This window comes from Manis javanica, chromosome 3, assembly GCF_040802235.1.
Source record: "Manis javanica isolate MJ-LG chromosome 3, MJ_LKY, whole genome shotgun sequence".
NCBI lineage: Eukaryota > Metazoa > Chordata > Mammalia > Pholidota > Manidae > Manis > Manis javanica.
This window is the reverse complement of record NC_133158.1, coordinates 252,777-275,351: the sequence shown is the minus strand read 5'-3', so window position 1 is coordinate 275,351 and position 22,575 is coordinate 252,777. Positions and strand designations below refer to the sequence as shown.

At 47.5% G+C, this 22,575-nt stretch overlaps 1 protein-coding gene across 9 annotated transcripts in view; it reads left to right on the top strand.

Moving 5' to 3' along the window:
• The window catches only part of SMARCC1 (SWI/SNF related BAF chromatin remodeling complex subunit C1), a 170,607-nt gene that overhangs the window by 134,417 nt on the left and 13,615 nt on the right, over positions 1–22,575 (top strand). For 6 of the 9 annotated variants that reach the window (XM_073230539.1, XM_073230538.1, XM_073230531.1 and 3 more), the window contains 5 exons: positions 8,216–8,271; positions 9,641–9,755; positions 10,113–10,178; positions 10,333–10,487; positions 16,670–16,804. In XM_073230539.1, the coding sequence (XP_073086640.1) occupies positions 8,216–8,271; positions 9,641–9,755; positions 10,113–10,178; positions 10,333–10,487; positions 16,670–16,804 (527 nt within the window). The remainder of the gene's footprint in view (positions 1–8,215; positions 8,272–9,640; positions 9,756–10,112; positions 10,179–10,332; positions 10,488–16,669; positions 16,805–22,575) is intronic. The other 3 variants (XM_073230532.1, XM_073230535.1, XM_073230534.1) reach the window with 3 other exon arrangements.

Genomic DNA, 22,575 nt, shown 5'->3' with positions numbered 1-22,575 from the left:
CACTTCTGGAACACCGCACGTGACTACACACTTGGCTGGTGAGCTTGAGATAACAGTGGGTCAAGTGTGGGCATCCACCACCATCGTGTGGGGTGGCCTTCTCTCCCCCAGCCACCCTTCTGTGTGAAGGGTCTTCACAAGAGGCATTGGAAGGTAGATTCAGATTGCTGAGTAGCTCATAAGTGGACCCTAACCTCTAAGGACTAGCTAATTCTGGCCAAGGTTTAAGTGACTTGCCTAATGACCCTTATTTATTCTATGGTAGGATGTATATTTTTAGTAAGAAATTGGCTTCCATTAGGTAACACAATCGCCTTCCCTTTTTGGGGGACTTTATCAAATCAGTGTTTTGGTTACAATAAATATCTCCTGCTGTGGACTATATAAGACACAAATAATACCCTCTAATAATTGGCGCTATTTTTTGATGAGTTACTTACATGGAAGAATAATGCCTTGTTGGAGGATTGAGGGTACAGTGAAGCTCGGTATAGCTATTCAGGCAGATCAGTACATAGGAAGTGCTGGCAGAGTTGCCATGACGGGATGGGCGAGTCCGGGTCGAGGAAGGCTTCACGAAAGGAGGGTTGGGCTGGATGTCGTCAGAGAGGTTTAGAGTGTCCTGGAGCAGGTGTGTGATTCTGTGGTACAGTGTGAACACAGGTGTAGAAATGATGACAGACGGTCGTTCAGAGGGTGGGGCGTAAGCCTGGTTAGTCTCAATATAGAGTTCAAATGAGGACATGAACAGAGAGTGGCCCACCGAGGCAGGCTGGAGCTAGGTTGCAGGAAGTGATGCGAGCCTGGATGGCACATGGCCAGCTTTCTGGAACGCTTGGATCTTAATACAGAGAAGATATGATCAGTTTCCCGGAAGTTAGGAGTGAGTTCCTACTGTAGGCCTCGTACTGCCCTTCCCTGAGAAGATAAAAATTACTGGACTAGTCGTTTTCAAACTTCTTGGTCACAGGACTTATTTTAATTTTTAACTCTTTAAAAGTATTGAGGAACCCACAGTATTTTGTTCTATTGAATCATATCTGCTGATACTTGCTGGTATGAGGAACTAAAACTGAGAACATCTCCAGCAAAATCATGCACAGCTGCGCAGCCCTGTCGCTAGCTTTGTCATGCGTCATGTAGCCTCTGAAAAGCCACACTTGTGCATGATGAGAGTGACAAGAAAGTAGCGCCTGAATTGTTAGTGCTGTCGTTTTGACCTTGGGGACCTCCCCCGGTGACCTAGAGCACACTGTGTGAAATTGCTGTACTGTACTTGAAGATACCATTATTGTTCATATGTAAATACATACATTAAAGATGCTATAGACAGAAACACGGTTATACTTGGGTCAGTTAAGAAGGACTCTTAAAGAAGGTGACCTTCTAAACTGATGAAAAAGGAGAAAAGAATGGACATGTGGCACATTCTGGAACCATTGCCAGGAAGCCTGGGCAGCAGGCACTGTGTGCAGCTGTGTGGCTGGGTGCGCCAGCTCTGGAGGGCTTTGACCTTGGTGACGTCGAGAAGCCACCAGTGAAAGGAAGTGACACAACTCAGTGTGATTCGAAAAGTAACTGTGGGCAGTTTACAAGATGCCGTGTGGGAGGTGGGGAGAGTGCCCACCAAGTAATCATAGTTCCTCTCCAGGGGCACCCTGACTTCCCTCAGAACATACTGTGTTACAGGCAGGTAGTCGGCAAACATTTAGGTGTCCCCTCAAAGCTAACTTTCCTGATGAGAACTCTTCCAGAAAGGTTCTCTCCTACTTCTAGTTTTGCTGACCACATTACTACTGAAAAGCACTTCATTGCAGAAGTGGGGAGAAGGGAATGGGGACTGCAGGACCAAGCTGTGGGCTGGTGGATAAAAGGAAGCAGGAGCTGAGCTTAGTGCTCTAAGGTAGAAGACACAGATACCTCTCAGATGACTGCTGGCCTGGTGGTGTGCGGAGAAGGGGTGGGGAGCCCAGGGCTGATCAGGGTGTGAGCCTTGCACCTTGGGAGACAGAGCACAAGGTAGGCTGGACCTGGCTGGCAGCATGCCATGTCCTGTTCCTAGCCCCTGAAGATACTCTTACCTGGATGTCAGCCAATTTGCTTCTTGCTCTTGGTTAAGGTTCATTCAGAAGTTCCCTAGGTATATAGCTATCCATGGCTGTGTAACAACTCCCCACAAAGTCAGTGGTTTAAAGCAAGATGTATTTATTGTCTCATTTCTGTGAGCCGGGCATTTGTGCACAGCCTTGTGGGTCTTCTGCTCAGGAGCTCACAAGGCTGTGGCCAGGGTGGTGGCCGGGCCATAGATTCGTCTGAGCCACTACAGTGACTCGCTCTGTTGTCAGAACTCCTTAGCTTCCAGCTGCAGAACTCAGGGCCCCAGTTCTTGCTGGCCATCAGCTGGAAGCCACCCTCAACAACTAGAAGCCACCCTGTTCCTGGCCATTCGGGCCTTCCAGCATGGCAGCTCGCTGCCTCAAGCTGGCAGGATGGCCTCTAGAGCAAGTTCAGTAACAAGCAGAGTCTCACATGGTGGAACATCTGTGTCGCTTAGAAATGAGCCACAGATGCTGCCAACGCTCAGGAAAGAGGACTCTGGGAGGGCAGGAAAACCGTGAGGCAGGGCCTCTGGGGCTGCCCTGGAGTCTCCCTACTGGTGGGCTTTCCCACCGGTTCTGGGCACATCCTGCATTTGCCTGCGTCCCTCCAATCCCAAGATTAAAGTTGAGACCTTGGGAGGAAGGCGTCTCCTGAGTGTCTTTATCCATAAATAGGACTATCACATTAGCATGAATTTTCCATCAGAAACTTCAGCAAACTTACTGTAAAGAGCCAGATGGTAAAAATTTTAGGCTTTTGTGGACCAGATTGTCTCTTTCACAACTACTCAAGTCTGCCTTTGTAAGTGCATGAGCAACTGTACATGGTATTCAGATGTGAGCAGGGCTGTGTTCTGATAAAAAGTTTTATCGCATCTGGCTACCATCTGCTGACCCCAGGTCAGTCAGATTGGTCCGTAGTCTCTGACCTTAGTAACTTTTTGAGAGAACGGGACGAGGGCAGGTGATTTTATAAAACTGTCTGGCCCTTTACTGAAAAGTCCTTCTCTCGTGGAGAGAAGGAAGTCGCAGATGACATACCAGTTGGGGAGGACGGGGCAGGATGAGAGCCCTCTGAGTCATGAGGCTGGGCCAGAGCCAGAGAGAGGCGGGCCCGGGTCCCCCCGACCCAGGTGTCCCTGAGCTCTTACAGTGAGCTGGTTCCCAGCATTTCACAAGAGACGATTCATTCGGCCCTCAGCACCGCTCTACGCAGGATGGGCCTCCTGGTCCTCCTTTTGTAGGCGGGCACGCCAAGGCCCCTGCCAACTATAAGGGGCCAGCCCGTCACTGTCGTCAGCAGACTGTGGGGACAGGACCCCAGCCTACTTGGTTTGGATCCAGCCCTCACCCTCTCTTTCTAAAGCAGGAGCTAGCAAATTGTGGTTCCTGTGCCAAATCCAGGTTGCCACCTGTTTTTGTTAGCCCACAATATGTAAGAATGATTTTTTACATTTTTGAATGGTTGGGAAAAATCAAAAGAATAATGTTTCATGACACATACAAATTACATAACATTTAAATTTCATCGTCCATCAAGTCCTTTTGGAATGGAGCCACAGTCATCCGCAAGCTGCTTTTGTGGTAGGTTTTGTGCTACTATGACAAAGTTAAGTAGTTGCATCCAAAGTCGTCTGGCCTGCAGAACTGAAGATAGTTACTGTCTTTACAGAAGATGTTTACGAGCCTCTGTTCTGCAGCATGAGGTCTGGTTGTAGACCATGGCATTGATGTTTTCCCTCCCTGACTTGGCGTTCCCCTCATGGCTCAGTCACCTGGTCAGAGGATTTTTTACATTATCTTTTTGTCTTTGGTGCGTGGCGTGCTGATTTGTGTCATGTCCTTCCTTGTAAGTTGGGAATTTAATCTTACTCATAACCTCTTCATTTAACTTTGCAGAGTGGGTGAGACTACACATTTGTAGGGAAGTTTATCAGTACTACCAAGGTGACAGAGATGGATATGGGAGAGGCTGCAGCCTTTGAGAGGGTACAGTTCCAGCCAGAATTCAGACCAACGAGATGCTGTTTGTGTTCTTATTTTCTTTTTCTGAGATGTCTAATAGCAGCTTAAAAAATGATTCATGGAACAGAAACCACTTTACTTGCTCTTCCACATAGTATCTTGACACACACAACTCACAATTAAGCTCTTAGACTGAGTATTTGCCGCCAGGGTTTTCCCCTTACAGAGGGCCCCACCGCACTGTCATTATGTGATACGTTAACAGTATTACTGTGTAACTTCACTCTTCATCTTGGAATCGTAGCCAGTTAAAAGAGTGGATATCAAATTTGGCTTGCTGTAGAATAGAGAAAGTGAGTGTGTGTAATCTTCTGGGATGTGGAACTGTAGATTGTGGGTAGTCACTTAAAAAGCAGGTTGTTGTGTTTTGTTTTTTATTTTTTGTTTTGACTATATCGTTAGTTTAATTTTTAGTGTTCATATAATAGCTACAGCAATTGAAGACACATCATTTTCATTCCAAGTTTATCACGTTTACTTCAATTCATAAATTTCTTTGATATAGAACAAGTTTTCCATTCAAATTAAAATACGAAAAATCTTCCAATTAATTGATAATTATTAATAAATGCTATTTAAAGAAGAAAACAAGTGAGAGTGAGCCAGGGAGAAACTGCATGAACTGTGGAGAAACAGATGCACAATGGATGACTCCGTCTTAAAACAGAGTAACCAGTAAGTTGTCGACTTACCCCACGCCTTGGAAATGGTTAAGAAGTGACAAATTAAAAAGCTACAAAATTGAGAAAGTAGATCTTACTGACATGGCTTTTTAAAAAAAGAGTATCTTAAGCCAAAAATTAGTTAGGGTAGTCACTTAAAAATGTTAGAAGAAATATAACTAAGTGGTTAGCTTTCCTTTGCTTCTCTGAAAAAATGAAAAGGGGTCGATTTAAATAGCAAACAGAATTATTCCTCACATTAAGGATTGTGGAAATGTAGGTAAATGGAAATGATAATGACAAATATCTACTGTGTGCCACATACTGCAATAGTAATTTATTCAGCATTCACAGAGTCCTCGAAGAAATGAGATGTATTATCATGTCTATTTTATTGAAGAGGAAACAGATTTTTCAGGACTAAATAATTTGCCCAACAGCTAATAAATTGAAGAGCCATGGTTTTAACTCAAAGGTAAATTCAAAATTTAAATTAAAGCCTCCTTTCTACTATTTTTTAGTTGAGAATTTGCAACATTGGAGTGGGAGATTATAAACTCAGTTCTTCTGGACGTGTTTGAGATTAGGTCAGAAAACGCTTTGGGGGAATGTATCGTGAGCACTTATGCTTAGTAGTCTGAATGTATGTCTTTAAAATTACTAGGCAACCCTTACCTTTCAAACACTACTATGTCAATTGTTCCTATATTTGAGTAGTTTAGGAAAAAGATAGGTTTAGTCCAAAGCTCTAGATTTTTCCCTTGTAGCTAAAGGCCACTTGCTCCCTTACTGTTTTATTTGAAAATGGCCTGTCTCTGAAAGTGCAGTCAGTATTTATGAGTTGTTAGAGGCTTTTACCCTTGTCCTCTTCAACATCCAGCACCCTGATGTAAGAAACTGGAGCACTAGGGTATTTGCTTGGCTCTAAAAAGTCAAGTTTAATGCCTGCTTAGCTACTAACTGTTCAGGAAAACAATCACTAGATTTCAGACCAAAATAATAGTAGGTTTGGTCCCAGTGAAAAATGACAAAGAAATAAAATAATAACAAAGAAAATTTTTTTTATCAAGAACAAAACAAAACCTGCGTTTCTCCCACATAATCTTAATTATAGTCTGTGATTAAAATGACTTGTCAAAGGTGATCTGATACAGATTCAATAACGAGTAACTTGTGAGCTTTTGGGGTTTTTTAAGACCCCATCTGTATTTTTCATGTTAAGATGTTTTTTTGTTCAGATTTCTTCATTGTTACATTTTAATGTATCTTAATCCACATCACATCTTCCGTCTGAACCAAGAATTAGAACATTACCAGTAGTTCCCACCTCTGTTCCCTCCTTATCTCACCTTCTCTCCTTCTCACTGCTCATGCCAAGAACCCTAAATTGTGAATACTGTTCTGCTGTTTAAGTGGCTTTCATCACTGAGATGTACTTCAACAGTATATGTGAGGTATAACTTTGTTTTAAGCTTTGTTTAGATTACTGAGACTTTTTACTATTGTTTTTCATCTATAGCCATGTCGTTACATTGCCAGGTAGCTGTAGTTCATTTATTTCCACTGTTGTAAAATATTCTGTTGTGTGATTATAACCCAATTTAATTACCTGTGCTATTACTGGGTGGGCAGTTTGGGTTGTCCCCTGGTCTGTTTCTGTCTCAGACGTGCATGTGCAGTCCCGCCACACTCCCCAGTACCCTGCACATGCACAGCTTGTACATGCACCCGGGCAGGGTTCACCCTGGACTCAGTTCTGCTGAGCTGTGCTCACGGGCTGTGCTCCTGTCCAGTTGCCACGCTGAGGTGAGGAGTTCACGTCACTTAGTGCTCTGTTTAATTCAGATGTCACTGATAATTTTTTTTATTGAAATATAGTTCATAGACAACATTATACTGGTTGCAAATGCACAACATGCTGATTTGACACGCCCACCATGACAAGAGCAGTTGCCATCTTTTAACATACAGAGATGGCACAACATTATTGACTAGTGGGTCACATTTGTAGATACATTTTGTGGTTTTGTAATCTTCTCTTCACCTGGCTTCATCTGTTTACCCTGACTTCATTTCTAGAAAATGCTTTGATTTTTTTGTTTTTAAATCTCAGGTGATCTTGAATAATATTTTGTTGGTTGGAGGTCTTTGATTCTTTCTCATTTACTTGTGCACTGCGTCCATGGCTTCGCTAGACTCCGGATCTGGCAGATCTCATGTGTGGTAATCATTGGGTTCTGAATCTGTTGGCTGATGTTTCTGCCCAGTCTTAGTGGTTTCCTTTCTTGGTGTTTGCTCTTTGTGAGCTCATTACTTGGACATGATTTTGGCTAAAATGGGATTTGCAAAACTGTCCTCAGAGGATTCTGCTGCTTCGGGTAGCCAGGGATTGCCCCTGGCCTGCGATCACATTGGCCACCCTTCTTACTTTTTTTTCCCCAGGACCTGGCTGGTCCACAGCTCAGCGTCCTGAAGGTAGGAGAGTACATGCACGGCCCTGCCCTGCAAACCTCCACACACTCAGACCCTGACCCCACTTCTTCCCCTCTCGGCTCCCCACTTCTGGTCCGTGGGCTTTAGACACTTTTTGGAAGGTGGTGATCTTTAAATGCTCTTCCACCACATGTGAGGTTCATGAGGTTCCCAGAATAGTGTGTCCTTTGGAGCTCCTGGTCAGCTGTAACTCTTGAAGCAAGGATCTCTGTCATCACGAATTAGAGAAATAGGGATTTTCCTATTTAGTAACTTGTAATACTATTTTGAACATGTTTAAATGTCCTCACTGAGAGTAAATGCTTAGTCTTGTCGTTTGTAAGAGGATAATAGAAAAATTTTAACTATAGGATACTTGAATGTTTTTATTTAAAACTATAAGAAATCCTCGTGTTTGAAATAATTTGTTTCTGTATAAAGTTGTAAAACCAAAAACACTTGTCTGATTGCATTGTTTTGCTTACCAAGTCTTCATGAACTTCTTACCCACAGGGAGTAGTTAAAGCCCCCCAGCTCCACATCAAGGCTGCTTGTCATGCAGCCCCTCAGCATCACATCCCCTTTCTGGTCTCTCTTCTCTGTCCTCCCTTTTCTGCTCATCGCCAGGGGTGCCCTTGACTCTTTCTGTCCTTTCTTTGAAATGTCCTCTGTACATACACTGCCACTGCCCCACACAGCCACGCCTGCCTAGAACAAGCTGTGTAACCACGTGTTCTTCCTGGACTGAGACAGTCCTGCCCCTGTGGCATCCTGTACGTGCGTACCCACAGCGGACTTGCCGCCTTGTGTCCTCCGGCCAGAAGGTGACGTCTTCACATTGAGTCACTGTCCCCCTTCTGCAGTGTTTCCCCAATGCCTGACTCAAAATGTCCACATCACTGTGCATAGCTCTTACTTTTTCCACGTGGTATTAGTTGTCTTTACTCTTGCTTGTAGATGGCTCTGAAGAGGAGAAAATGGAAACTGATACTGATGGTCAGCAGTCTGAAAAGGTGAGGTCTGTCTGTCTGAATCTTCCCATGACAGAAAAGCCACAGAGAACACACCTCTTGTGATAGAATGGTTTGGGTTTATTTTGACCTTTTGAATCCCTCTCCAGGGAGTATAAATGATTGTATTAGCCATTTGGACTCTGCTGGTTTAATACAGGGCATTTTTCACTTCCTCAGCCAGTGAAGGTTTATCCAGTCCTTAACCTCTTCTTTTATAACCTGTTTGGGCACAGTTGGAAACATGAATATAAAAGGTGTGGTTCTTGGGAATATTGAATTGTAGGCTTTCGGTCCTGTTCTTGTGCCAGAAGAGAATTGTAGAATATTAAGGGATTTTCAAGGAGAGAAAATACAGCAGAAAACCTTAGAGAAGACTTAAGTATTGACAATTGAGGGAGGTTTAAAAGAGCAGGTAGAGCTATGAAGACATGGAGGGTAGGGAGTCGAGTCCCAGCTGGCAGTGAAGGGGGACCCAGAAGCTGGTGTGCAGAGGGCATCAGAGCACCAGGTTTGCTCGTGCTGGTCCATCTCATGGAGGCTGTGCACACCAGGTGAGCCACAAGCTTTGAGGCCCTCCGTGAGCGAATAGATACATTCAGGAGTTTAAGGTCTTAATTACATGTTTGTTGTAAAATTGCTAATAGACTAAGGAGAGAGGGTGAGGATAATAGTGAAATGAATTAGAATTCTTAACACTGTTCCGGATACTATGCTTTGTACTTTAAATTTATAAATTTATCTAATTCTTTAAAACAGCCTCATCAAGTCAGAGATAGTGTTTTCATTTTATAGACAAGGTTACATAATTTGTCCAAGGTCACAGGGATTTCAGAACCAGCAAATGACACCAAACACTGACCTGATACCGTCCCCAGAGTATGATTACTGATTCTCGATGACAGCTAAAACCAGTAGCAAATGACTATATAAAATGGCTTTGTCAACTTTTTACTTTGGTAGTGTTCCATCTTGCTGCTTCGTTGATAATGTACATTTTAATTGCTCTTGGTCCTTTTGGACAACTAATTAAAAGTTTACTTACTATTGATCTATCTAGCCCATAAATATACCGAATTCCCCTGGCATCCTTTGGACACTAACCCTGGCCTTTAGCAGAGGGTGCAGAGGGTGCAGAGGGCAGGGCCTGCATGTGGTGGAGGCCTGTGATCTTACGAGCCCTCAGATGATAAGGTGGTGAATGGTATTTCTCTGAATTTCATGAATTTCTGTTCCCAGCTTTTCCTCAAGGCCCTTGTGGACCTGGTCCACCTCTTGCCAGAAATAGAACCTGTTGGTATTCTAAAATAATGTCACTGTAAAAGGACCTCTTTTTGCTCACTTTCTATCCTCTCTTTTGTGACCCTTCAAGGCAGAAAACAAAGGCGAAAACGAAACAGATGAAAGTGATAAAGCACAAGATGGAGAAAATGAAAAAAACAGCGAAAAGGAACAGGACAGTGAAGGTAGTGAGGATGCCAAATCAGGTAAGCCAAGGAAACTATTATGCAAAACCAAAAAGCTCAGGAGATGTGGGCAGTATAATCGTCCCTCATTTAGTTTGAGTGTGTGTTTTAACGTAACAGTAAATAGGTGTTTGAGTTTCGTCCTGCAGGGAGGTCCCAGTGCTGATGCCAGGGACCGTCCGCAGTGCATGGAGGTGAGGTTGGGGGGAGGCCCCACTGGGGGCCGCGTGCTGGGGTGGCCAGTGGGTCTGTCTCGGCCACCTGTGGAAATGCTGTGCACGGCTTCTGGTTTCCTCCAGGCCCTAGGGTCTCCCCGGGCACATCACTGACTGATCTACCTGGCCTCAGAGATTAGGGCCCTTGTGCTTTCCTTTCCAGGGGAACCACACAGGCAGCCCAGAGAAGGGAGAGGACAGAGTGTACTGTTCAGAAGAGCCCTCTCAGGTAGAAGCACTCAGTGCATGGAGTGGCTTGGCAGAGCCCTGGAGGAGGAGGAGAGGGCCCTGAGATCTCTGACAAGCCCCAGTTTGTCCTGAGATGGAGCCGTCTTGCTGACACTCAGCACTCTGGTAACAAAGCTTTCTTATTTTCCCCCCAGAAGAAAAGGAGATTGAAGAGAACAAGGAGCTCACTGATGCTTGTAAAGAGAGAGAAAGTGGCACTGGGAGGAAGAAAGTAGAGCACGAGATCTCTGAAGGAAATGTAGCCACAGCTGCGGCAGCTGCGCTCGCCTCTGCTGCAGCCAAGGCCAAGGTCTGCCCCACGGCCTCTCCAGCACTCCCTGAAGCCGAGAGGGCCCTAGCGGTCAGAACTCGGGGAGCAGGCTGTGTGAACAGCCGTGCACCGTGGGTGGTGGGGGGGGTCCTGTGTGCCTGGAGGGCATTTCTAGGGAGCGGCTTGGATGGGCAGAAGGCTGGTCTGGAGCCATGGCTGACCAAGGTGGGGGGGGCTGTCACACGGAGGTGGAAGGCAGGATTTGCAGTCTCTCTGATGGGGTGCAGGATGTCTTAGACTCTTGTCCCAGTTTCTGCTGGATTGAAATACTTGTGATTTTTAAGACAAAAATCTGCTTCCTTGTCTAAATTCTTCACCTTGCATTTACAGACTGAAAGGAGACAGAGGGAACCTAAAATAGCTCATTTTCTTCTTGAACTTGGCAGCTTTTCTGTGGGTGGTTTTCTCTATTTATACCATAGTATTGGCTTCACAACATATATAAGAGGAAAAGAGAATGTTTTTGCCTGCTTTGTGTTAATTTAACATTTTAAGGCATTCCAGGCCTGAGTATGTGGAGTCTTTAAAAACCTTTCCTCCGTCTCACAGACCCGTCACCTTACAGGCTCGTCGCCCCGCTTATGCAGTGGTTACCGGGGCGCACTGATCGCCTCGACCTAATGGTCACTCATCTGTGCATAGAGATGTTCCTCCTCGGTCTTTAGTTCCCCTGACCACTCAGCTGCTGCGAACTGTTCCTGCAGGTGTTGATCTGTGGAGCGTGACTGTATCAGAGCCTTAGGTGACCCGTTCACAGGACACTGTCTTGATGTCCACCAAGGGACATGGGTGCAGACAGTCACGGAGGGTGTGCACTGGCCAGTCACACTTTCCTGGGTGAATGCGCCCATTTGCCAGCCTCCAGACACACTCTGAGCCCACATGTAGAGGTACCCTTTCCCACCACCCCAGCCCTGGGAACTCGAGTGCACAGTTGTTAAATAAGTCCTGGCGCAGACAGCAGTGTGCCTGTCACTTCATGTTTGCTTTGCTTCTTCATTGGAGGCATGTTTTTTAGTCTGTCTGTCTTCTGCCAGGTTAGACTCTGGCATTTCTTCATCTCTAAATTGTCCGAGTTGGTGATGTTCGTGCTGTCCTCAAGGATCCTGAGGCCCAAAGGGTTGTCCTGGGCACTTTTGATCATTTTGTAAATGAGGAGTTGGCGGCCAGGAAGGCTTCTTTCCGAGTCCTTTGTCAGGGCACAGCACCGCCTGCCCGCACTCCACACCTGCAGTCTTGGCCCGTCCTCTCCCGTCTGTGGGGCTGTCTGGGCACCAGCCCCTCGGGGTCACAGCTCACCTGACAGTGCTGGCCCTTCTCTGCTCTTTGAGGGCCTCCCATCATCTGTGTCTGTCCCTTCCACCCCGTTAAAGCAAGTGGATCTGTGTGTCTAGGGCTAGTGAATACGCCACACTGAGCCCTGTGGGCTCACAAGCGGCACCTTCATCCAGCAGCAGAGCACAGCCGGGCCGGAAGAGGCTCCTCCCATTCTCCAGACACCGTGCCTCCCATCCACCTGGTCGCTGGCCGCTCCCCACACCATGGGTTACTTTTTCCCATTTTTGACTTCATATAAATGGAATCATACAGTGTGCAAAAGAATCTTTACAAATGCGAAATGAGCATGTTACTTAAATAACCTCCCTCTGTCTCTCAGGCTAAAATTTCAACTCTTCCATAGGGAATTCGGAAGTTTTCATGATCAGGACCTGTCTCAACCCTCAAGCAACATTTCTTTCGGTCCATCCCATTCCTTGCCATTGTAGCAGCCAGAACCTCGTCTCCCCTCCCTCCGCTGACCTGTAGGCTGCCTAGGAAAAGAGTAAAATGGCACACTGCCGTGAAATCTCCCAAATGCTTCATGCTCTTTTTGTGGCTGTTAAAATGTCCAGCTTTGGGCACAAAAGCTTGACAGCTGTTCCTGACTGCGCACAGCAGGGACACCCTCATCAGGGCACTGCTCTGGCACACCAATCACTCCGGCCTCTGGGTGTCACTGTGCAAAGGACATGCTCTCTCCAGGCCACTGAGTGTTCTCTCCACATCAGTACTCACTCCCACCTGTGTAACCGCGTTTCAGATCTTCATGCTCACAGCATCTGTGTTTCCCAGGGACCTGTAGGGTGGCGCATCTGCTGCATGGCTTTCCCTGGTGCACCAGAGATGCTCAGCGCCCCTTGCAGGGTGGTCTCGTCTCCATAGCACACACATTTTGTGCCGTGTGGTAAATTACATGGTAAGGAAGTCACTTAAATCACTATAATCAGTGCAGTTTATCTAGCCAACCCAAGTTTTCTCTGACTTTCTTTTTGTGCTGTGTCTATAAACAGCTTTGTTAGTAAGAGTTTTCCCTGATAGGTTTTAATTGCTTGTCACACTCTCACGTGGAGTGGTGATTAGAGGTTCTGGATTGGTGCCAGCACACACTGGGCAGGGATGCTGTCTGGCTGTTCCCCCTCGTTGCTGTTGGACAGACTCGGTCACATGTGCCTTTGCATTTATCTGCTGCAACTTTTGCCTCCTAAAGAGGAGTGTGCGTGTGGGAAGGAGCTCCATGGCCGGTGCTCAGGATCCCTCTGTCTGGAGGTGTGGATTCAGGTAAAGTTGGAAGGAAAAGCCCAGAACTGTTGCTGGAATAAACTGGAAACCCCAGGAGCTGGAACACGTGGGATTCAGTTCTTATGAGAGAGCAGAGATGGTGTTCTGTACCACCCGCCCATGCCCGTCGACCCTACAGCTGCCTGTGTGGTGGTTCGGGGTCGGTTCCTGAGCAGCAGCAGTACCCTCTCACCCTTCTCAAGGGCCTTGGACCCGCTCCCTAGCCTGAGATTCTTGAGATAGGGAAATTCTCACTGTGCACTTCAGTCGTAAGGCTTTACCGGTATGTATTGATTGAAAGGGATTCACACCACACACTGGTTGTCGGTCGCCATATCTCTTTACTGGTGATACTGTGGCGAGAAGACAGGAGAGGCTGGCCTCTGACCATTTTTTGCCTGTAGTCAGCCCCGTCCACTTGCCTCAGGCGACGAGCCTGGAACCTTCTGCTCTTGCCAGCTGGTATCTGTACTTTGTCAGCGAGGGCCCCCGTTAACTCTGTTCCAGCCAAGGCACTTACCTGCTGTCTTTGTCACTGTTCCGGTTGATTCTACTACATGCCATGCGTTTGTGGCACGGAGTCAGACTTACCATTCTGTAAAGCCTGGGAGTGAAGGGGCGGGCTCTGTCGCCCTGCTCTGGGAAGGCTCTGCTCATCCGTGTGGCCTGAAGCCACCGTCGTCGTGTTCTATCTCATGATCTGTACCTGTCACCTGGGTGGACGGTGGGAACATTCTGCTCTGCGTGGCGTTGGCTGGTTAACCCTGCAGTTACCTGGCTGTGTGGGGCCGCCTGAGGCCTAAGCCAAGTGGCCCTGCCTCCGGAGGGCTGGCTGTGACCCCACTGACCATCACTGATCCCACATGGCCTAGCTAAGAAGTAGTCGTGGGCTTCTTCACATTAATGCGGTTCCACAGGAGTTGGACTTTTTCCCTGGTCGCTTACAACTTTAAGGGGAAAACATCCCTGGCATTAAGAAGGGGAGCTTGGGCTTAGGCCCCCATCCTGATGCTTCGTTCACTCTGTCCAGCTGTGCTGTTCTCAGGCTCTGTCCGAATTCAAGGTGAAGAGGGATCACAGACCACACACCTGCACGGAGGCTCACCACCTTGACCCGTCCGTCGGTCTGCCCTCTGGTCCCAGATGACATGCATTTCTCCCGCTTGCTTGCAAGATAAACCTGTGGTTGCCTCATTTAGTGTACCAGGCTAAGGCTGGAAAAGACCCATGGCCGTATCTAAGTCAGATACAGGTGGAGGGCGAAGTTCCTCAGGACACTGGACTGTGTGGGCCGACAGCGTGGTGACACATGGGCATGAATGTGCCTACAGCCAGTGAACATGGCAGTGGGGCACAGAGCTCATGGTTCTCAGTAGTCAAGCACACGTGTCCGGGCTTCTGATCCTGCGAAGTACTGTCTACGCCTGTTGGCGCGGCCCTCTGGACTTTCGATTCTCTGACTCCCAAGCCGTCATCTTTTTCCATTAAAAAATCAGCTCCATTTTGCTGATGAGTGGCTTTCTTGGCCTGCAGTCAAAGTCCCAGAAGGAAAGGAGAGAGTGAGAGGCAGGAAAAAAGAAAAATTGTGACTGATTGAAAACTCTCCAAATTTGATGGAAAACCTTAATGTACAGATCCAAGAACATGCAGGAAAGAATGTCGCAGATGTGCTCTTAAAGACACTTTGCGGTCTCCTGCCTGGTGGAGGCTATCAGCCACGCCCGGAGCCGACCCCTGAGTGACGCTCTGTGCTCTTGTGGGCTCTGTCCTTGTCCTGGAGCCGTTTCCTTGTTTCAGACCCTCACTGGGAATACTGCAGAGAAGAGCTTTATTTCTAAACTTGCTCTTTTTCCTCTGAATTGTCTGGATGGAGGTGTCTAACTCGGGTAATAGCTACCCAGAAACTCATAGGTTCCCCGTTTGGTCTCCTCACTGCTTACAGTAAAACACAGAAAGAGGGTTTGCATTTCCCGTCCCAGAGGCCGCCTCGCCTGACCCTCAGCCCTCGCTAGAGGTTTCACATCCCTAGAGGTGACAATGTTTCCAAACTTTGTGCTATCATATAATAAAGATCTACTTCTCCCCAACTTTAGATAGCATTTCCCTCTCTGTATTTTAAGAGGTCACTAACAATTTCATTGGGGTCCTTTCAGCTTGTACCCATGGCATGATCCCAAAGCCAAACTTACATTTTGGGTTTTTGTTAAAACAGAACCTCATTTCCAGATCCAAATTCTTTTTCAATAGCAAGACATAGTGGTTTAAAAAAAATTTAATTATGGCTCATGATTTTGTGAAATTTGAGCACCAACTAGTTCTCCTTTGTGTGCAGTCAGCTGAGTCATTCAGTGGCGTTCACCTTGCAGGCAGGCTCATCTAGCGGGTCTGTGGCAGGTGCTTCAAGTACTTGTCCGTGGTGGGGGCGGCGGGTCCCACTACTGCACGTGTTTGGGGTCTCCCTGGAGTCTGTGGTGGGGGGATCGTACTTCTCGCAGGGCAGCTTGGAGTCCCGGAACAAGTGTTCCATGCAGGGAGCTGGCGAGGACAGGTGGCAAGGGCCCTGCCAGGTCCAGGGCACTTGGAGACCCAGCCTCACCATGGACAAAAGGCCAGTGGGTTTCAGCCGGCTTCACCACAGCCCCCTTCTCAGGTTTCCCCAGGAAACTGTCCGCTAAAGCAGTGTCTGCTCGGGCACCGTGAGATGGGTGAGCCGGCCTTTGGCTTTAGGACAACATTTCACTGTAGCTCTGCCACTCACTGTTAACCGCAGCCTCTCATAACTAAGGTAATTTTTCTGAACCCATAGATTTTTGTTCGAATCAGAAGTCCTTTCTGATCTGCTTTTCTAAATGATTATTACAAGATTCAATTAAATTAATATTTAATATTAATATGATTTGTTAATATGATTTATACATTTAATATAAATAATAAATATTTAAGTATAAAACATTTTGTAAACTGGAAAGTGCCATACTCAGTTTATTCCTTAAACCTGTGTCTGAGTGCCTGTTACATGTCAGACGCTGCTACAGTGCTAGGCTTACTTGATGCCTGAGACAGACACGGATGGTCCCAGCCCCTGGGGACCTACAGTCAACCCATTAACCTTGAACCTTACAGACTTCTGAGTTGAGCCTGAGACTCCATTTAGTCATGAAGGAAAAGAGATTGAACGTGTATAAAAGAGTAGAATTGGAATGCTCAGCATGTTCTATTAGGTGAGATCTAATTAGGGATTTCGTACTGTTTTTAAATTTCTTGGAATGAAACTTTTAACGTTTTATTCTCACATAAACACACAGCACATAAATTTTTTCTACTTTTGCATATTCAATTTCCACATATGTTGTGTTTATAGATGGGGTTACTGCCTGAACCAGGTACTTTAGGTTCTAACAGGTAGATCCTCCCCTCCTAGATGGGCTCTTTAGATGGGAGGAATTTCTTTTAATTAATGGGTGAGGGGGGGCACCATGCTTATTTACATAACCTTCACTGCAGCTTCTCTTACTCTTAAGCAAATGTTTACCTAAATAATTCCAATGATCTTTTGCACTTAGCACCTGGCTGCTGTGGAAGAGAGAAAGATCAAGTCTCTGGTAGCTCTCCTGGTTGAGACTCAGATGAAGAAACTGGAGATCAAACTTCGACATTTTGAGGAGCTGGAGACCATCATGGACAGAGAGAAAGAGGCTGTAAGTGTGGCTCAGGGTAGCTTTTTGACATGGCAGCCAGCTCTGCTGGTCTCTAGCTGTCTTCTGTCCTTTTTTTTTGTTTGTTTGCTTTGCCTTTTCAAAAGGATTATCAGCCAGTGATGGTAAATAAAAGGGACTCTGTTCACATTCTGAAACTAATTATCTAAACTTGAGCTTCTTAGACCTCTCAGCTTTCAAGGTACATGATAGAATCAAATTCTCCCTTCTTTAAAAGTTGGATCTTTGACTGACAGACTTAACCTATTTGTCACCAGTAAAGTAGAATCCATATAGATCCATACCTTATTCAAGGATTTTGAATACCTTTTGTCTTCAAGATAAATATCAGAAGGTAGAGGTTAATCTGTTCTGGAGTTAGGAGCCTCTTGTCCATGATCCCTTTTAACCAGGCCTTCCTCAGATCTGACCTTGGCCTCCTGCTTTTCCCCTCTTACGGTGGAAGATGGGGGCTGGGCCATGCTGAGCTGCTAAGCAGCCTTTTCTCTGTGTGGACAAGAAGGTGCTCCAGGCACTGTCCTGTGCTTGCTACATGCCAGCCCGCCCCAGTTCCCCGGCCCTCTCCTGCCTTAGGATGCACTGGCTGCTCAGCTCCTGGTTCGGCTGTGTGGTGGTCACGCCACACCACATGCAGGCTTCCCTCATGGCCTTGTTCTCTGTGCCCCCTTGGTGCATTCTGCCCACAAGGCCCCTTTCGCCACTGCCTCCCTCTGCATTCCTCAGTCCTGCACCCTTGGGTGACATGCCCTCCCCATTGGCTGCCTAACAGCACTTGCTGTATTGCCATTGCTAATCACCTGTCCACTTCCCATATGAGGGCAGGATTGATGGGGTGTCTTTGTAAGCACACGACTTGGCGCATCATAGGCTCTTGTTTACGGTCTGTTGGCTGTGTGCACCAGATCGCTGTCGGAAGGCGGAAGGGCGGGCAGGAAAGTCTACCTTTGGGGAACTTAGTTTAGTTTAGGGGTGAGACAGTTGTGAAAACAAATGACAGCATGTGGTGTTCGCTGCTTTGGAGACAGGAGAGCACCTGGAAGGTGCAGAGAGGTGAGGCCGTTGGAGAAAAACTTCCCAGAGGCGACCTGCACTTGGGGAGTGAGTGTGTGTGTGCGTCTCACCCTGATAGCTGCTCTCCTGTTGTTCTCTAGTCTTTTAGGGACTTGGACAACAGGGGCTATAAGAGGGTGGGTTACTAGCACACGCAGAATCCAGGTGGTGATGGGGTGGGTCCTGTACCGCATTGTTGGCCAGGAAGGGTGCATGGCCTAGACAGGGTGCTTGTGGAGCGGCGTCTGGATCGTCTGGGGCTCTCTTCTGGGTTCTATGTTGCGTTCCCTTCAGAGGGTGAACCTGCAGATCCTGCTGTTTGAAGCTTCTGGTGGAGCCCCCCCCCCCACTCCGCATCTGCACCCACTCCCAGGCACCAGAAGCCGGGTGCAGTGGCTCCACCTCTTCTGGCCCTGCAGAACTCCCCTTGTGCTGTGGATTCTTGATAACTTTTTACCTCAAATTATAAAACTCCACCGTGTCTTTCTTACTTGAATTTACTTTTTCATGTTAAATTCTAACCCGAGAACAGAACATTTTACTGGGTAGTTGTGTATAAAACAGCACAACTGAAAGTGTTGGGAAGACATAAAGATTCTCTGCATCACATGAAGCTGCTCTGCTCGAAGCCCTGCCTTTTCCCAGTCAGCCTTTGAGGCAGGAAAATCGTGCAGGACAGCCCAGTGCCAACCATGGCATGTCAGCATACCCGTAGCGGTCACTTACTGCTGTGTGAAAATCGCCCTGAATCTGAGTGACTGAAAGCAGAAAACAGTATGTCCCATGGCCCTGGGGGTCTGGAGCCTGAGGGCAGCTTAGCTGGTGCGCCAGGCGAGGTGCCCAGGAGGCTGCCGTGTCTGGGAGGCTCGCCTTGGGCTGGACCCTGTGCCGCGAAGCTGGTTCGCGGGCTGTGGGCACGGGGCCTCAGTTCCTTGTCACGTGAGCTTTTCTGCGGGGCTGCTAACAAAATACCTTCTCAGAGTGGCTGAAGAGAGCAGGAGTGTGAGGTGGCCTTGGGGTCATAGCCCTGCACTGGGTGTCACCCTGGTCCCAGTCGGCTATGGAGAAAGACGGGGCTCGGCAAGGGGGCATCAGGAAGATAGTCGTTGGACTCCCGACCACTGAGCAGTCCCCGGACCTCAGAATGCCTCCCGTCCCTTTTCTGTGCAGTCAGACGTGGCGTTTTCTCCCGCCCTGTATGAGCGCCCTGTCCTCCCTTAGGCAGATCGGGGCTGTTCCCCCGTCCCAGGGTCATCGGTGGGCACGTGCCTGGCACAGAACCCGGGACACCTAGGAAGTGGGCAGTGAATGCCTGTACGTCTCCACACAGGCTGTCAGTCTGCATCTGGTGGTCTAATTCTTGATGTTTACGAGCCTCTCTTGGCTTTGTGAACACATTAGACCAGTCACCATGCTAAGCCACATCACACGGATTTTATTCATTTAATCTTCCAAAGACCGTGTAGTGAAGCCATTAGCGAGAAAATACTGATTGCTTTGCGCCTTCTTGGACAGGAACGCGGCCGTGATGCTGGGTGGGAACGTAAGCCCGTTTCTTCACAACTCTTCTTAAGACGGACCCGCTGAGGCTCAGACAGGGCCCCTCGCCTCCCTCAGCTCACAGTTCAGGAGGGATAGAGCCACATCTCGGACCTGGGCGTGCTCAGCGCTGTGTTTTTATCTAGCACTTTATCAAGAAAGGAGCCATCCTTATTTTAACCTAGGGACTCTTAAGATAAACAAGGTTTTGTCAGCTCTGTGTTGTGACTCTAGAAAGTTGAGGCTGTGCAGACCTGTCCAGTCAGCGAGGAGCAGAGCCCTCTCCTCCCATCTGGCTGCAGCTCCCCATGGGGCGCCTGCCGGCCTCTCCCAGTGGGTCAGGACATGCTCTTTTGGAATTGGCTGTTTTGGTTTTGTTTACATAGCAGTAGATTAAAAAATATTTTCTTATTCCTCAAGGGAGGAACAACCTAAGACAGGCACAGTCGCAGGGGGGCCATCAGGTGAGAATTTGGGGATCAACAGAGGTGAGGCTCAGAACCTCACCCCCCCTGTTTTGAGAGAAATCTTCTGCATCCGTGGATGTCTTGCTGCCCTTGTCTAGCCTGGATTAATACTTAGTCCATAGGCACACACCTGATCATCTACATTTGCCCTCTTACAGCACTAAACTATGTTTTCTACCTTTATCTTGCATCTACCTACCACTTCAGCATTTTATTAAAAATAAAAATAATAATAATAAAGGGAGAAATGTGGGATCCACATATAAATCAAGTATAAAAATCAAACGAATATTCATATTTGACCTGATTGTTTATAGTTCATAATGCGTGATCAAAACCGAAAGTTTCTGTGATGACTGCCCTTGTGCTGTTCACCATGTAAGAACTTACTATGTAAGAATTCGTTCACCATGTAAGAACTTGTTCGTTATGCTTCAGAAGATTGGAGACTGATGAGAACTAGGCTTGAGATGGATTAATGATTGTGCATTGAGCATTGACCCCCCTATGCAGAACTTTATTGTTGTTAACAACCATTTGATCAATAAATATGAGAGATGCCCTCTCAAAAAAAAAAATTTTTTTTTCTTAGACCTTAAGATTCAGATATGAAGGCTTTTTTCCTGTAACTGTGATAACTTAAAATCAGGTATTCTCTTCAAGTACTGATTCTACAGCATCTTAGTACGCTGATGGACAGTGACTGTAATGGGATATGTGGGGGGGACTTGATGATGGGGGGAGTCTAGTGAACGTAATGTTGCTCATGTAATTGTAGATTAATGATACCAAAAAAAATAAAGATCGGGTGTTCTCTTGAGCTGTAAGTATTTAGTAATTAAGAATAAGGATGTAAAATTTTAAGTCTTTTACAGATATGACTACAGCTGTAACTAGAGCTCACAGCAGCTGTTCCAGTCCAGAAGGGCAGGTTCCAGATGTGGCTGTTGAGAGCCACATCAAGAGAGCTGGGCTGCTGAGGCCCTGCCTGAAGCATTCATTTTTGGATTTTTTAAAAGTACTTTGAGGCCAGGGAGCATGGGTCTGTGAGCTGATGGAATCTGTAGCTGGACTAAAAGCCATCTGAACCTATGAAGTTCAGTCATTTATGTATGGAAACTGTGGCCTAAGGAAAAAGAGACTTTGTAAGCAGCTCAAGGCTGGGAGGGACCCAGACCCCGTCCTAAAAGAGGTTAGAGGGGGGTGAGACAGTGACACATGAAGAGGCCGTGCACTGAGCAGCCATGGGTCTGTGGAGGCCACGGTTGGCCGAGATTATCAGGAAAGCTTCCCGGTGGAGGAGGGACCAACCTGAGCTTTGAAAAGGCCCAGATCTGGAAATGTGAAGAGAAGGCCACAGTTGCTGAGCAGACCGAAGAGTCAGCCTGCCCAGAACTGACAGCTTTGGGGTGCAGACAGATTAAATAAGTCGGTTCATTTCAGCAGCAAGCTGCAGAGCACCTGTATTGCTCTGGGTGGGACAGGTGCTGTAGGGTGCATAGGGAACAGAACCCCCGACAAGACTCTCTGCCTGGGTGGAGCCTGAATCATCCAAGAGGGACGTTAGGAGCAAACCTGTGCGCTGTGTGGATCTGCATGCGCCCTTGTACGGGGAGGGATTTCAGGCTTAGGTAGTCGTCCGAGTTGGCTGTGTGGAGAGACACATTGCTAAGCACAGGAGCAGCGCAAAGGCTCTGTGGCCTGAGCAGGACTTTTGGGACCTGAGGAGTGGGTGGGCTGCATCGCCGAGGGGCATGGGAGGAAGGGTGAAGTCAGGAGGTCTGGGGGCCTCATCACATGGGTCCCCGTCAGCCATACAGAGGCCTTTCATTTTACTTTGATTAAAGTGTGGAACAATGGCAGAGGCCTGGCACGCTCCCTCGTGGTTCAGTGGGGTCCAGTCTGTGTGCTGCGCTGTGGAGAATGACTTAGGAAGGCCACACCAGGGGAGACTGCCAGGGTGGTACCGCGATCTGCGTGAGGTGGTAGTGACCGTGGACGTGAAGAGGTCAGGTTCTGGACAGATTCAGAGGTTGCTGCTAATAGAGTGTCCTCACACATAGGCTGTGGATTTAGAAAAGTCTGCTGTACATTGACAAGGTAGAAAGAAAGCCAGAGAGTGGATTTCATGCCTCCCTAAGAGAACCGCCTCATTTCCCATGTACTGTAGTAATTCATCCCTGCTGCCTGTCGCGTAAGTGAGTCTGGTGCTAGACATGCACTGTTCTGTGACTGTAGCTTTGTTGAAGATTTGGACAGCTGCGTCCAGTAGCAGCATCGGTCTGAATCAAAGACATGGCCTTGTGAAGCCAGCACATGGCAGCAGGAACAGAGTGGTGGTCCCAGCACCCCCGCCCTGGGGGTTCTGCCCTCAGAAGCACACGTGGGAGCAGCAAATGCAGTTGTGTTCTTCTGTCCCGCGGGAGCGAGGAGGAATGGATGTGTCTGTTTTGGACTTGGTTTTCCTAAGTGGATGTCTGGTTTCTGACCCCAAACGTTTCCTGGGAAGGTGTGATGATTGACTTAAGTTCTGGAGCCCCTGGCCTCAGCTGACACCTCGCCCTGGGCCAAACAGATGGACTTTGTGGCCCCCTCTTTGATCTGCCCCGCTATGCAGATGAGCTGGGAGAGGGCTGTGTGAACTTCCGTGGTCCGTGCAGCTGTCCACGTTGGGCATCTTGGTTAGAAAAGTGCTCT